At 36.0% G+C, this 16,963-nt stretch overlaps 1 protein-coding gene across 7 annotated transcripts in view; it reads left to right on the top strand.

The window, feature by feature from the left end:
- Nucleotides 1-16,470, top strand: part of LOC138695921 (NACHT and WD repeat domain-containing protein 2) — a 138,501-nt gene extending 122,031 nt beyond the window's left edge. For all 7 annotated transcript variants that reach the window (XM_069820293.1, XM_069820286.1, XM_069820287.1 and 4 more), the window contains 3 exons: nucleotides 3,152-3,326; nucleotides 4,564-4,698; nucleotides 5,428-16,470. In XM_069820293.1, coding sequence (XP_069676394.1) covers nucleotides 3,152-3,326; nucleotides 4,564-4,698; nucleotides 5,428-5,660 — 543 coding nt within the window. In that variant the 3' untranslated portion in view covers nucleotides 5,661-16,470. The remainder of the gene's footprint in view (nucleotides 1-3,151; nucleotides 3,327-4,563; nucleotides 4,699-5,427) is intronic.
- Nucleotides 16,471-16,963: the final 493 nt, after the last annotated feature.

A 16,963-nucleotide genomic window follows, 5' to 3' on the forward strand; every position in this document is an offset into this window, starting at 1 on the left:
TCCACTTTGTGCACAAGAGCCTGAAGGGATCAACTTATATCTTGTAATAGATAGCTATGGAACTGTTAACAGGATATGTCCTTGAAATTATATTTCACCATAATGATATCTCTGACTATCTCCGTTAGCATGCGATTTCGTTCTTTTGTCCATTGAGCAGATATTAGGGAAAATACTCTCTCAGCACTTCCATTATGATTTGGGATAAATAAATAGAATTAACAAATTTTTAAGAGTTCTAAGAAAGTTTCAGTGCTCGCAGAACTATTGGAATTGAAGAATTTGCACCATTTTTATCTAAATTTAAATCTTTGTCCAAATTAACTTGATCGGCATATCTTTATACATTGCAGAATAAAATTGATAAACTAGCTTAGAATCATGAATAGTGATGTTTTTAGAGTTAAGAATTTAATGCATGTCACTAGGTCATCATATTTTATGTTTTTTATGTGCTCCAGCTTCAACCATTGAAAGCAGTTAAATTCTTTCGTAGGTTTTCACCATTTGTTTAGATATTCTATGCATAATATCGCACATTATTCAATACCGGTATTAATAATAATTGTAGTTGAAATGCGAAATACCGGATATTTCAATTTTTTTAATGCCTACCAGACAGGATAAAATAATTAAAAAAGAGGACATGTCTTACTTTTGCCAGAAGGATGGTAAAGCTCGCGCAAGAAACGATTGCCGAAAAGCAATGGTGGCGTTGCTGTCTGTTTTGACGTGTGTATGTAGGCTCGCTGAGGGGGAGAGAGGTGCGAGCCGATGGAAGTATCGTCTCTTCCAAGAAGATGAACAGATGAGGACATCACTGTGGAAATAAAGGACGTAGCAAGAGAACAATTCGAAGCTAATTAAACGCGCAACATATGTTTACGAATGAAATAATAATACCGTGCGATACAAGACACGTATTCACATGCAATGGAACAAACTAAAGTCGTAATGTAACTATCACAACGCAAGACTGATTTTATTCGATGTCATTTCTCTGCCGATTGTACTCTTGAATATCATTCAAGTTATCCCATGGCCTTTCCTCTCACCCGCTCTTCCTTATCGCAGTGTTTGATTCGCATTCCTTCCGTCGGTAATCCGTGCTTGCGAGACCTATAACCCTAGGGATAATAGTAATGAAAGATAACAATGATAGTAGAGATGGATGAGTAGATTATAGCCGAGAATGTTTCTAAACAAGAGTAAGGCAGACAGTATAGGTCTCGCAAGTACGGATTACCGACGGAAGGAATGCGAATCAAACACTGCGATAAGGAAGAGCAGGCGAGAGGAAAGGTCACGAGATAACTTGAATGATATTCAAGAATACAGTCGGAAGAGAAATGACATCGATAGAATCAGTCTTGCATTGTGATAGTTACATTACGACTTTAGTTTGTTCCATTGCATGTGAATACGTGTCTTGTATCGCACGGTATTATTATTTCATTCGTAAACATATGTTGCGCGTTTAATTAGCTTCGAATTTTTCCCTTGCTACGTTCTTTATTTCCACAGTGATGTCCTCATGTGTTCATCTTCTTGGAAGAGACAGTACTTCTATCGGCTCTCTCCTCTCCCCCCTCGGCGTGCCTACATACACACACTTCAAAACAGACAGCAACGCCACCATTGGTTTTCGGTAATCGTTTCTTGCGCGAGCTATAGGCTATTGCGTAATATTCTGGAATAGGATTGAGGGAAGATACTGAATATCAGAAAGGATGGAGGAAGAAAATAGACGGAAATAGGATTTAAATTTAGACAATTGAAGATATGGGGAGATATAGATGATAAGAGAAATATTTTAGGATATGTGATTGAATGTAATCAAGTGTAGTGGTGGACTGAATACAGAAATGTGAAGGAAACTGGTAGACCTACTGTTGGAAATATGTAGCATCGTGAATACCGCATATGCCTCCTAGCTCTTGAATATATGAGTTCAAGAAATATTCCAACAACTTAAAATCCTGAACTAGTTCTGACTCCGTCCACAACTGGCGCATGCGTCGAAAGAAGTTCAGTATTAGTTCAGAACGCATTTTCAATTGCTTGCTGAAATAAAACTATTATGAACATGAATTTTCATAAATATGTATTATGACTTTCTCGTGTTAAATTCTATCGTACTTGGTTTACATGTTTCGACCTGTTATTGGTCTTCTTTGGAACTGGTCGTGGCACCTCTTGTTTTGTTCCCTGTGGGGGTGTGTTTGTTTAATGTAATGTGGAGTCATGTTTAATGTAATGTGGAGTCAAAGAGTGTGTGTGTTCTGAAATTGAGTTGTGTGTTGAGAACTCCACATTACACTAAACCCCATTTCAGTTTGGTTGATAGGCTTTCCCCTCTACTCACACTCCCTATCAATAGTGAAGGGGAAGATGCTACTGTCCATCTCACATCGACTAATTAACTTTCTACATAGTGACAAATTTTATTTCTGAAAGTGTTTACCGGTACTCTATATTTCGAAAGTCCATACTAAGCGTTTATATTGAATTTTGTTGCTGTTTATATTAACTGGTACATTAAAAAGTTACTGACAACAGAAGATAAATGTTTTCTCCATCGCTAGTTGCTACTCTACAGCATATACACTGGGCCAATCTGCACTGTATCGCTCCCCCTGACTTCATAATACAAACTAACATTCCTTAATCTAATTAATTATTCGTTGAAAATATTGTAAGAACGACACAAAAATATACTCTAACATGTAATTGTTAAACATCTGTGATACTGCATTTTATATTCACTTATGTACTTTATTTAATATTTTATTTGCTAGTGTGTACAGCTTGGGGGTGAGGGTATAAGAGGTAACAGCTACCAGTCTGTCACTGACGGACTCAGGGCAAATAGAAAGGGAAAGAAATGCCTTCGCACCCTCTCAACTTGTATGAAATATCGTTTACACAAACATACCCTCACAGGAAACAAAATAAGATGTGCCAAGACCAGCAACGACCAGTTCCGAAGAAGACCAACAACAGGTCGAAACATGTAAACCAGGTACAATAGAATTTAACACGAGAAAGTCATATAATGCATATTCTGAAGTGATACAGTGTTAAAAGTTGTGTAATCAAGATGTATATTTCATAAATAGCTAATTTTTCATGTTATTATAACTTAATTCAGGAAGTGGATGAACCATGTCCCAATTTCATCGTGGTGTACGACCTCCAGAGTGGGACACTGTTCAAAAAGTGGAAACCAGGAGTAAATACAGTTTCTCTCGATATTTCTTCTCGAGATGGCTGTGTAATCAGTGGACTGGAGAATGCGAGGATACTAGTCTGGGACCTCATCACAGGTATGAAGTTATGCAAGGGGATCTAGGATTATTATGATTCGCATTTTTTTCTATGATAAGTAGAAACATTGCTAGATACTCAAGATCTGGATAGGCATACAGATTTTTTATGACATTAATTTATTAAGTTCATAATTTTTTTAATTTTTGCAGAGAAATAAACCATAACTAATATGGAAATTAGTATAGAGAAGTCCAAAGTAATGCGTTTTGTGGAAAATTCTCAATAATCCATGGCGCTACAGACAGTGAAGGGCGTAGACCGACCAGCCAGTTGCTGGCCTCACGCTTACATGCCGAAGCATTCAACCAGAATGGAGGTATCGTGTGGTTAGCACGATGATCCTCCCAGCCATTATAGCTGACTTTCGCAACCGGATTTTGCTACCTATCGTAGCTCCCCAAGTGCATCACGATGCTGGGTGGGCACCGGTCCCATACACTGACCGAAATTTCATGAGAAAATTTCTTCCCCCATGAGGACTCGAACCAGCGTGCATTCTGTAACGTGAGTCCTCGGCAGGATGCCTTAGAACACGATGTCACGGCGCGGGATGAAAAATTCTCAATACTGAGTAAAATTTGTCTGAACAATAAATTGTTAGAAAGAGTAAGTACTTTTCATTATCTTGGTTACACATTATCTTTTCATGAAGATTTGGATATATTGAGGAAAATAATTTAACAAAACTATGGAAATCATCAACAATTTACCCCAGTGAGGCCTTCACTAGTACAAAAATTGACCAGAATAGCACATACAAAACCCTGACGCAACCTGTATCATGTTATGAAAATGAAGCTTGGACTACAGTATTAGGAAGAAAGATGAAAGCAGGTTGAGAGCTTCTGAAAAATGATTTTCAAGAAGAAGAGTTGGCTATACAAAATGGGAACTGAAACGAAATGAAGACATTACAAAGGAACTCAACATTCAACCCATCTTGAGTTTCATTTTCCATCACCAAATCAACTGGAGAAACCATCTTTGAAGAATAAGTGTCGGCAGAATGGACAGTGGAAGAGATCTCTAGATTGACATTTGAAGTGAAAGATGAAAAATTCTTCATTGAGATCAGAGCATGCCTAGAGATCTAACGTTAATGATGAAAAGAAGTCTATTTACAATCCATGTATTCCTCACATCAGTGCTGTACATATTTAGTTTGTTTATCACTTTTAGGTAATTTATACCACGTTCAGTTCAAGGAATAGGCCTATGTCTTCTGCTTTGCAGGAAATTGCCGGTGGTCGCTGTGCGGGCACACAGCTCCGGTCAACTTCTTGCGTCTTGACTCCCTGGGAGGGTCGTTCCTCTCAGCAGACTCCATCTGCAGAGATCGGTCACTCCGGCTTTGGGACCTCAATAAAGGTACAGACTCATAATAATTATTATTATTGTCGGACCATCGGATCTATGCCCCTTCAGCACTGTCGTCGTTCTTGGAAAAGTTAACGCCTCTACTCACCCCATTCCACCCGTTTCTCTCCCACTACGTCAAACAGCAGACCACGAACCTTGCCGAATAGAGATGTTGCCAAACTTCCGTCAAACAGTGTCATGTCTCTTGAATATTGCTTATAATAATGTAAGGTTAATTATTACTTATTCATAATTTAATTTAAGTGGGTCTAATGACGCTGACTGACTTATGCAAAATGCTATTACTTGCTTAATAATATTTCTTTCACCACTCCGTGCTACAGTATTCATGTTGAGTTGACAACACTGGACTGCAAGTGCAATTAAACTGTCCCGCAAGAAGGATCAAAATTGTGAGTAGTGGGGGGAGAGAAAGAGAGAGGGATAGAAAAGAGAGAAATAGGAATACAGGGAGAGAAATGAATTGCCGAGGCTGAAAAGGAATTAAGGTTCAGTTTGCATATCTTACAGGGGCACAGATCCATTGGTCGGACTATACAGCACTGATTGTCGTTTTTCACCTTGGAAAATGTACGCAGTAGCAATGAACAGCCAATAAGTCTAAAACTATTGCCACAGAGATTTAATTAAACTACTGTTGATTTTATTTGCTATATCGTATGTGAGAATGAATAATAAATAAATGCATATTCACTGCAAAGTGCGTGTGTCTTGAAGGTGAGCTGCTGGCAGTCTATACACCTGAACGTCCTGTAACATCGTGCGAGGTGACGAGCGGAGGTCGTTCAGTGGTGCTGGCACTGCGTGGCCGCTCACACATCACCACTCTGCAGCTGCGTGGGCCACAAGTGGAAGACTCTTCAGGGAGCAGCAGTCGCTGCTACGGACGTCCTGAGAACACAGGTAAAACCTTCGACCTGCGTGACGAAGCACAGGCAGCAGAGAGGTGACAGAAGAGAGCTGGATCATGTCTTTGTAATGGGTGAACAGGATTTGAGTCTCTGGCAATATATCGGCTCAGAAATGTAAGAAATGTTGGCTCCAACATTTTCCATATTACCTTTTAACATGTATTGCTGTGGTAATGCATATATGGCACACTGACCTTATTGTTATTGACATTATTATTATTATTATTATTATTATTATTATTATTATTATTATTATTATTATTATTATATCTCGTGACCAGAATATTGTACGAAATGGAAATATAAAAATTGGAAATTTATCCTTTCAAGAGGTGGAAAAATTTAAATATCTTGAAGCAATAGTAACAAATATAAATGGCACTCAGGAGGAAATTAAACGCAGATAAAAATATGAGAAATGCCTGTTATTATTCGCTTGAGAAGCTTTTGTCATCTAGTCTGCTCTAAAAAAAGCTGAAAGTTAGAATTTATAAAACAGTTACATTACCGGTTGTTCTGTATGGTTGTGAAACTTGAACTCTCACTTTGAGAGAGGAACAGAGGTTAAGGATGTTTGAAAATAAGGTGCTTAGGAAAATATTTGGGGCTAAGAGGGATGAAGTTACAGGACAATGGAGAAAGTTACACAATGCAGACCTGCACGTATTGTATTCTTCACCTAACATAATTAGGAATATTAAATCCAGACGTTTGAGATGGGCAGGATATGAAGCACTTATGGACGAATCCAGAAATGCATATAGAGTGTTAGTTGAAAGGCCGGATGGAAAAAGACCTTTGGCGAGGCCGAGACGTAGATGGGAGGATAATATTAAAATGGATTTGAGGGAGGTAGGATATGATTATAGAGACTAGATTCATCTTGCTCAGGATAGGGACTGATGTTGGGCTTATGTGAGGGTGGCAATGAACCTCCGGATTCCTTAAAAGTCATAAGTAAGTATTATTATTATCATTATTATTATTATTATTATTATTATTATTATTATTATTATTATTATTATTATTATTTATGCTGGATCTGACGAGGAAAATGTAAATTAAAACTACCGTACCTTCTTTTTTTGGTAAAGTGAATGAATGTTTGCTTAAAGCAGAGTAGAGCAGGAAAACTTTTTAAATTAAATCTATTCCATTCCCTTTTCCATAGTTAACTTATGTGATCTAATTGTGTAAATAGTTTGGAATATTTCCTTAATCGTGATCATTTTCTGATGCCTGTAGTCCAGTGGTCGTCAGCACGGTACTGAGTACTCATATTTCGTTCCATTGCTGATCATTAAATGCTCACAATCTTTCGTTTCACCACTTCATTACTGGTAGATATTTTATTTGCATTTGAGACATTTCGTCTGTTTTGAAATGGTCCACTTTCGTGTTCGCAGTTCATACCCTATTTATTAGGTTTAAGCCCATTTCTTCTCTTCTCCCTTCCAAAACATAACACTTACTTAAAATTGTATTCATCATTAGACCGGAGTTATTGGAATAAATGGTCACGAGATTTACAGTTCTTCATTAAGGAAAACAAAATGGTATTATGAAGTATATTTTTCAGGTTTTTATTTTCAACATTATTATTATTATTATTATTATTATTATTATTATTATCATCATTATTACTGACAGAAGTGTTGTTTTATTCCATGTAATTGACATGAAAATAATTTTTCCTCTTATGATTACTATTGCAGCACATGTTAAAAGTTAAGGATTACAGGCAATAGTGAATCTTAAATGTTCATATATCCAGACTATTTTTATGATGTTCTTTTATTCCCCATCCTTGGTGCTTCAAATGGAAAAGACTCATCCCCGAAAATACACCTCTAGAGACAACTGAGTGACACCATCCAGTATATTTGGCAAAAGATGCTGAATGTGATCTTTCGCTCCCCCCCCCCCCCCAAACAGTTACAAATCCTGAAGTATTGAAGGCACAAGGCACAGGTATTGAGAAAGAATATTCTTGACGGTTATATTTCTGAAAGGACTCCCTACCTCATGAACGGATGCAGTACATTGGTGTATAAAATTCTATGTTTTCTTTTTTAGGAAGTTAAAATACTGAATTAGAACGCAAAATTGTACAAGACGATAAAAAAGCAAGAAAATACAAGAGTTGCTACGGAGAGATAATTAACTTGATATTAAGTTCAAAATAGTAATTATTTAATGTTTTGTTCTATATTAGCAATATTATGTTTTAATAAGATTAAAATGTGAATGCCTTATTTATATTAAATTAACTACAACTTCAGATGCACCATATTTTTCACAGCATTAAAGAAAAAAGATTTAAAGGAGTAGTCTTTCTCAAATTAACCACCAAGAAATACATATATATATAAAATTCTATTTGTAGTTGGCGGATATTTCTGTTCAAATTGCTGGCTTGGCAAATACAATGTTCCCATTCATTGCGTAATGTAGAAATTCTTGTAGGAACTATTGAGTCACAGCCCTCTGGCTATGAGCAAGTCAACGATGTTATTGTTTTAAATACTGTACTACTTTATTTACTATCCATGAAACTATCAGGCTATTTTTAATTAATCTCGAAACTGTCTTCAAAGAGAACAATTTGAGGACGTGGCTTCTGCTTTTAATATGAAAATTTCTTCCTCTAAAAAAAAATAAAGAAAAAACCAAACATGGTGTAAAATAACTTTAAACAGTATAGGAGAACCTCTATTATCCGTGGTAATGAAGGGGGTGGAATAAAGGTTAATCGAAAAAATCGGATAATCCTTACTAAAAAAAGGTGTTCATAAACTAAGTGCATAATACAATTTCGCCATTTCCCCCGTGGTCTTTTCTTTTAACACGCTAGGTAGTGGATCATAAGTTCACTAATTCAAATCTGGTTTTCAACGACGGGTTTTTAATGATCAAGGAAACTCCTTATGACAGCTGTCTGTGGAAAGATAGGAATAGTAGAGGTCTCATGTTGTAGATTTACAAATTTGATGAACTTTATATTTTGTTTTTCATTAAATCGCGCACAATTGTAATTCCTGTCTCGTATTGTGATGAGACAGTCTCTCATTTCCCAAACCACTCAATTACTTGCACTTCTTTCGTAGCAAACACGTTTTCTTTTGACACCTGTGGAAGACATTTTGCATAGAAGTTAGACAGTACGACCACTCGAAGAGTAGATCATATTACGTAAGGGTAAAGGTTTGTAAAAAACCCTCTGTAGAAAAAAAAGATCGTACTAATATAATGTACAGTACTCATATTTTTTCTGCAAAACAAAAAAAGCGGGAGAGAAAGGCAGTTGGATAATCCACCAATCAGTTAATACGGTGACAGATAATCGGGGTTTTACTGTATTATAACTACGTGGATTGTAACATATCATTCTGAATATAAGAGAATATAAATAAAAAATCAAATGAGTTTCAAAGAATATTATCAGAACAGAAGCCTTGAAAACTTTACCATTAATAGTAAGACTAGATTGTATCTGCGTTGACTTATGTATGTGAGAATAGGATAGATCGAACAGATTAAAAAAAATCGAGTCATAAGTGATTAGTTATTACTTCCTGTGGCGTGATATATGCTTCTAGATAAAGGAAAGTTCAGATATACAAATAGAACTGGATATATTTAACCGAAAGAATAACAAAACAGAAACAAGGTTGGTACGCACATGTATAAAAATGCCAACAAAAAAGACTCCACCAGAATAATACTTAAAGACAATTTCTGAGGACATGGAAATGTCGAACACATTCCGTTAGATGGGAGAATGAATTCTCTTGAAGTTATAGGCGAATCAGCGTGAAGCCTTGAAGTGGATGGTATATCGTAAAATATTGAACTTTGAAATTGATTAATAGATGAACTAGTGGACTTACTCGTGTTAAATATGTATTATTTGTCCGGCTTACAGCTGTAAGCCGGACAAATAATACATATTTAACACGAGTAAGTCCACTAGTTCATCAATTAATTATATTCAAGTGTTAAAAGTGGTGTACGCAAGATTCAAAGTGGATTTGAAATTGAATTTTTTTAGGGAAATAATTGTCATTACACACGAAAAAATGAAATGAATTCACAAATGAAATTCTGTAAGTACTGTATTTACCGTAAATAAGTATTACCTCTTACAACGGGCGAATGGTAAAATGTTAATTATAAAAAGGAAAAGTACTCTGGAATAGATCATTATTTTACCCTCTTCAGATGTTTGGTGTGGTGAGAATTTTAGCAACTTTATTTGTGCCTGAATAAAATAGCTATTAAAATTCTGCATGGTATAAGAAATTGGAACATGGAATAGCTTTGGTATTAAACTTGTTTTTATCTTCAGGAACTTCAGCACGTCTATTGTTTTCTTTATTTTATAGGTTAGGTATTAAGTGTCTGCCACAAAGAAGCCCAAAAATAATATTGTCTAAATACCGATAGTCTTTTAATTAGGAAGTACAGTATATAACTAATTATATGTCCTAATTGCTTTTGCATTACAAATTCTGTTACTCGTGGAATGCATTTGTGAGCACAATAAAGCAAAACATCGATATTATTACCTGGTCACATTTTTTCCAACGCCTCACTGACACTGTTTTGTTATAAAATAAATTAAGAAGGAATTTAAATTGTTCATAAGTAACTTATCGGTAAATCAATTGTAAACCATCGTAAGTAGATGCATTTTGTCCATTTTCTTCCTGAAATGCAATCATTTTTAAAAATTAATAATCGATAACAAATATAATAGTAATTCAAGGCAAATCCAATGAATACATTCAGAATTTTAACTTTCTGGGTTATTGCATGTCTTGTATGAAAGAGAAAGATGTGAAAAATAGTCGCATGTTTCAGTTGTCTATCGTTACAATACATATAAATCATAGACGAAACTAGGAAAGAGAAATATCTCTAAGTTTTGTTAAACAATAGCTCATTGCTACTTCAGGGAAGTGAAACCTAAATCCTAAAAACAAGACAAACGATGTCATCCTGTAGTGGTAATCAGTGGCGTAGCTAGCGGGTGGGCTAGATGGGCCCAGGCCCACCCAAAAAATTTGCGAATTTTTTAGTCTTTTTAGGGAAAATAATCAACATTCAAAATAAACTATGGATTCAGAGCAATAGTTAGAATCGGTTTAAAACATGCGTTGAAAAGTGTAATTTTGTTTTGTAGATTGTTGTTTCCAAACTCCGGATACAAGGAGGCTGATTAACTATAACCCACTATTAAACCTTGTTTTATTTAAGTGGTAAACTATTCTTGCTCTTGCAAATTCATTATCAGAAGCACTTCAGACTCCAAAAATGGATATTAATAAATGTTCGTCCCTCATTAGGGCAACAATAGAAAAGTTTTCAAAGCTCCAAAACGAAGAATTTATTTTATTTGTGTAGGTTATTTTACGACGCTTTATCAACATCTTAGGTTACTTAGCGTCTGAATGAGATGAAGGTGATAATGCCGGTGAAATGAATCCGGGGTCCAGCATCGAAAGTTACCCAGCATTTGCTCATCTTGGGTTGAGGGCAAGCCCCGGAAAAAACCTCAACCAGGTAACTTGCCCCGACTGGGAATCGAACCCGGGCCACCTGGTTTCACGGCCAGATGCGCTAACCGTTACTCCACAGGTGTGGACAAAAAACGAAGAAAAATTCGAAGAATTTTGTTCCAATGCCGTTTGTATGATAGAAGTTTTCGAAATCAGTGTCTCTGCACAAGAAAAAAGAAATCATCGACCTCCTCAATTTCTGGTAACAGACTATTTCGTTACTGGCGACGGTGGTGCTACGCTGAAGAGTTCCGATTCAGAGCAACAAGACAAGGTTTTGCTGAGGGCAAGTTTATATAATATAAGCTACTTGATAATGTCATATCAGAAATGAAAAAATGGTTTCAACAAAATTCTGTTTTCTGTGAAACAGTAACAACTTGTGATCCGAAGTCTTCTGATTTCATGAACTTCAAGACGCTGCGAAAACTGGCTGACTTGTATGGATATTCAAATTGTATGTTGAACATAAGCAAGGAACTTCTAGAAAAAAACAGTGTTCCCTAGTGAAATCAATGAATATTAAATCAAAACATGTGTGTGACCTATATTCTAAACACACACCTTCATCTCAAACAGCAGAAATAACTAAAATGCTCTCTCAATTAATATCACTCAATAAAAGAATTGTATTCCAATGGATACCATCCCATTGGGAAACGAGAATGCGGATGCTTTAACAAAGAAGGGTAGCACTGCTACTTACAGATCTGTTACTAAACCTACAGTACATATTACTCTGTGAAAAGATTTATTAAATCTACATACTTAGACATCAACAAACAAAATTTGATAACACAATCACAAGGGAAAAAATGGAACTCTCTGCATCAAAATCCACAGTTAATTCCCGATTTACCACGAAAATCGTCTGTAGCTGCATTTAGATTGGCAACAGGCCATGATTGTTTGGCCAAACACCTGCATAGAATTGGAATATATCAGTCCCCTAACTGCCCATTGTGCAACTCAAACCAAGAAATGGATTCGGAACACCTCAAAATCTGTACTTCAGTGGCTGGCCATGATAATATCTTTGAAAAATATTGGAGTGCAAGAGGTCAAATGACTTTATTGTCAAATGCCTGGCATTAGAAAACAACAACATATTCTAAACTACAGAACATGGGTTTGGCATTCCAGGATCTATTCCAAATGTTACAAATTATACTGATCTGTCCCATCACAACTGCATCCACAGAAAGGACTTCTGCATTACCACGAATAAAAATTTACACCAGGACAACAATGTCAAGCACAAGGCTTTGTAATCTAGCAATTTTATCCATTGAGAGGGAGAAAAGTTGGGATTCGTTGAAGCACCCATCATCAGTGATCGACAGATTCGTTGCTAGGAAATCTCTACAGCTCCAGTTCACCTTATGAAGCATTTGTATAGGTACGCCTCGCGTGATTGTGTATCATGATTTTGCATGTTATTAAATAAGACTTCTGAGAATAAGTTTCAAGACAGTTGATGGGAGCGGCATTGTCAGGAGATAGGTCAGGTACTTTCTGAAGCCTGGATATCTGGCCCACCCAAAATAATTAGTCTGGCTATGCCACTTGTGGCGATTATATATTTAAGAAAAACAGCTAATTACAACTTAAAGAAAGTGAAAAGAAATTATATAATAAATTACAAACATAAAGCATAATGGAGATATATAGGTAAAGGAAGTACCATCGACCTTTTAACAGGATTAAAGACCGAAGAGTTTTTTTTAGTACCGGTAGGTTATTTTTTACGATGCTTTATCAACATCTCAGGTTATTTAGCGTCTGAATGAGATGAAGGTGAAAATGCCAGTGAAATAAAGACTGAAGGATAGCAAAAACAGATTACATCTACATTCTGATAGGGAGAAGAAATTTAAAAAGATTCCTGATAAAACAGAGAGGTCGAAATGGAGATATAAGAGATTTAGAGAGCTGTTGATGAATTGATTACCTCACTGAATACTAGCAGTTTAAAGCGACGTATTTTGGTTGTTTCTATATAAGTTAATTTCTTTTGTGCAGCGATTCAATACTAAATGCCTGTACAATAACATATAAGTACGTTATATTTTGAGATCGAGGAACTAAGGTAAAAATGGTGGTTATTAGAAGTGTCTAGAGCATGATAATGTTCAAGAAGATTAAATTTTAAATAGGAAGTTTGAGCAACTCTTCCAGTAATAATTGCAATAACTAAAATCTGAGCCTGCTACATATGGATACATTGCAGTCCTTGAGGTAGGGAATTCCTGTTACTCCTAGCAATGAAGACTCTTCATAAATAGCAAATGATCAAAACTCTATAAATGTAGTTTATAAAGTTGTTGTCGCTCAAGAATCAATTAACGAGATTCTTGTAAATCCACTCTTCAAAAGTTTAAGGGCTAGTACTACTTTGGCATGTGTCTTCCCTTCTATATTTAAATGTGTGGTTAAAAGATTGTTGCAATCTTGATGGATTAATGTCTGGAATTACGAAGAAGATAAAACTAAATGGTTGTATAAATACTTAATAATTGTCAACCTGAATATTGTTAATCCAGTCTGGTGTTATTAAGGTACTGGTGTCCCTCATCATCGCTCGTTTACACCAATATTTGTTATATTTTAACTGCCATGAAATCAGGAATATGTTCATAGGTTGCAGAAAGGTTGTACTGAGATAGTAACAGTGCTTTGGTTGAACATGGAGTATAGGTACAAGGCCATTTTTCATGCCACCTGAAAATGTAGTTGCTAATTTTTATACATTTCCATTGTAGAGTTATATGTACAGATCTTTATTGACTGTATTAGTTTCCATTCCTGAAATCTACGAGCTAAAATATTTGGGCATACCCAATTTTAAAGTTCAAGAAACACTTGTAGCAGGGCTTTGAGTGTAAGTACAAGTTTATAATTGCTTCCACGTTGGTACTTGCTTTGTGCTTTGATATTTGTCCATCGGTAGTGACATCTGTTTCAAATGTTAAAATGATATTCCATCCATATGCTTCTACATTCTTGGGTTACATGATAAAAGGATATTATCTTACTTCATAAGAAAGTAAAGTTTTGGTCAAAATTGTTGGAGATTTGGAGAGTATGCAGTGTTTGAAATGGTTCAATAATCATTGGTACTTTTATTTATTTTAAAGTTACAACTTCAAATAATTTATTCTGGCTTTATGTGGCTTAAATTGCTTGCGAAATAAAATTAACTGCCCCAGTTATTCATTTATCTATTTTTTTTTTTTTTTTTTGTGTACCGGTATTTATATTTATTATTACAGATTTGCTTGGGATTTTGTTTATGAACAATTCTTTACATAGATACAGAGGTTTAGTTGGACTGGAACGCACTGGAATGCCATTTTGGAAAATAAAAATGTATGCATTTCGGAAACATAAGGATGCCAAACTTGACACCCAGTATGAGTCCATTTAGCGATTGTTAAATTCATGAGGTGAATTCCTGTAAATATTTTTTTCCCAACTAAATCACTGCATAGATATATTAGTAGGTACAGTAGTTAATTTCGTGACATGAAAGATTACGATGAAGTTATAAAAATCTTAAAGTGTACCGGTAATAACAATGAGCGTATTCCGAATCTCAGCACTGAGCAATCTGATGGCATCACGGTGTACCGAATTTCACCTATGGCGTCACTGGTGCTCCACTGGTGTCGCACCAGTGCCATCACCTTGCAGAGGTGGTGGCAGTCTCCATCAGCCGTCATCAGTGAATCTGATTGGTTCTTGTATAGGGCGGGAATTAGCAGACGAATGACATCGTGCACTGTTGTGTCATGGCGGTTCTGCTGTATTGTTTGTAATGAGCACAACGTAAAAACAATATGTTAATTGCATATGAGCGAACATGTCAACGGACCAGTTATTACTACCGGTTCAAGAAATAAATTGTTTATGCTCTCTTTTCTTTGAACGAGATGGCAGTATGGAAATTTCGCAAAATCTTGCTAGCGTAGCACAGACAACAACTTATACAGTCGCCATGACAGTCATCGATCCTTCCAGCAGTTTTGTTCATATTTCGCTGCAGCGTGACGTCATTGTTGTCCACCGGTCCGGTAAGATTCGGAATACACTGAATGAAATCAATGGAAGAAAAATAAGATGATTGAGTAAGTAGTCATTTTCAAGCATATGTTCTGTTTACACTTTTACATCAAATTAGGAATTACTGCTGCTGCTGCTTCTTCTTCTTCCCCCCCCCCTCCTCAGAATAACTTGCTTATATTGCAAAAAAAGCAGCCTGAATGTTCCATTATAATATTCTTAGGTTACGTTCAAAATCTTTGGCTGCGTTCAGCCAGGACAGCGCTGAAGTAGCGACAGCACTGAATACCTTGCTGGCCGATAGCGCTGGAATAGTGGCCGCCATTTTTCGTAGCAAAATTTTTTTCGCTGCAAGCCTGCTGCTAGCCAGCGAAAGTGGTGGGGGTAGACATCAACCAATGGTGCCGGAGTAGACAGAACAATGGCGTGTTTGTTTGTAAACACAGTGGACATTTTGCAGTCTGGTCGTTCAGCCACCAACAGCTGCTGTAACTCAGCAAAAATGAATCACTACTCCAGCGCTGTCCCGGCTGAATGCAGCCTTTGTCTTTCCCATTTCAAACTCTGTATTTATCAAGACAAGCAGAGGTAACGCTCATATCTTGATGCATTCCACTTGGCGACATAAAGCACTGCTGTCTTTGCTCAGTTAAACTGCAACTACAGTATATTTGTGTGTGTCAGATATTTGTACTCTTGGGATGGTGTAATGCATAATTGACCAGAGTTTGCTATGAAATTAGAATGTCTGTGTTAACATGTATTAATGCTACGTATAGAGATCCATATTCCTCACCAACAGTACCTACACATCTCATTACTAGCTTCAGATAAATTAGAAATCCTTGTTGAATTGTTTTGCTAAATATTGGCTTAATGTTTCATGTTAACATCAAACTGGATTAGTTTATTTAATTTTCTAATAATATCTGACCAAAAGTATTACAAACCTGCCTGTGAAATCTGGAACCACTCTGATGTTACCATGAAAAGAAATGTAAATTGCAGATCTGTAGAAGAGTTCTTCTACCAATGAGCTATTTCCTACCAATGTATCTTTGAGAATTGGTACTGTAATTGTGTTTCAGTTTGGTGGTTGTGATGTAATTATAACTGAATGTTTTCCACTGTCTCATATTTGCTGCACAAATAAAACATGAAGATTCATGCAGGAAAGCATGTGATGTCCAATATGAGCCAAAATATAATACTTCTTTAGTACTATGTGACCATCCAATTTTGATGCTTATTCAAGCTGTAACATAACCTATTTTTTGTTTTAGATCAGCGATTTTCAACCCGAATTTTATGGACCATTGTTGAGTGTTTCGCTAAATATTGTTGAATAAAGAAATGAATAGTAAGCAGCACACATTAATGAAAATAAATAACAAAACAAATGAAAATTTGACTTTCTTGAAGTTAGAAAATACGGTATTTAAGCAGTTGTTGAAAAGATTTTGAAATCGTTGCTAGGTACCGGTACTATTTTTATTTATATTTCGAATTACGTTCTTAATTTTCCACTCTATCACCTTATTAACAAATTAACTGACTGATATTTATTTGAATATAGAATTTCTTTTGGAGTGTTCAAGTTCCATGTCATTTTTTATCTAGGGTGTTGTCGGTAGTCATGCAAGTGTCTATCCTGTATTAAAGGCCCGGTCCCATTTAGCGGAATCAAATCAAAACAAAACGTCTGCTGGCGTTCACATC

This window comes from Periplaneta americana, chromosome 3 (assembly GCF_040183065.1).
Source record: "Periplaneta americana isolate PAMFEO1 chromosome 3, P.americana_PAMFEO1_priV1, whole genome shotgun sequence".
NCBI classification, from domain to species: Eukaryota; Metazoa; Arthropoda; class Insecta; order Blattodea; family Blattidae; genus Periplaneta; species Periplaneta americana.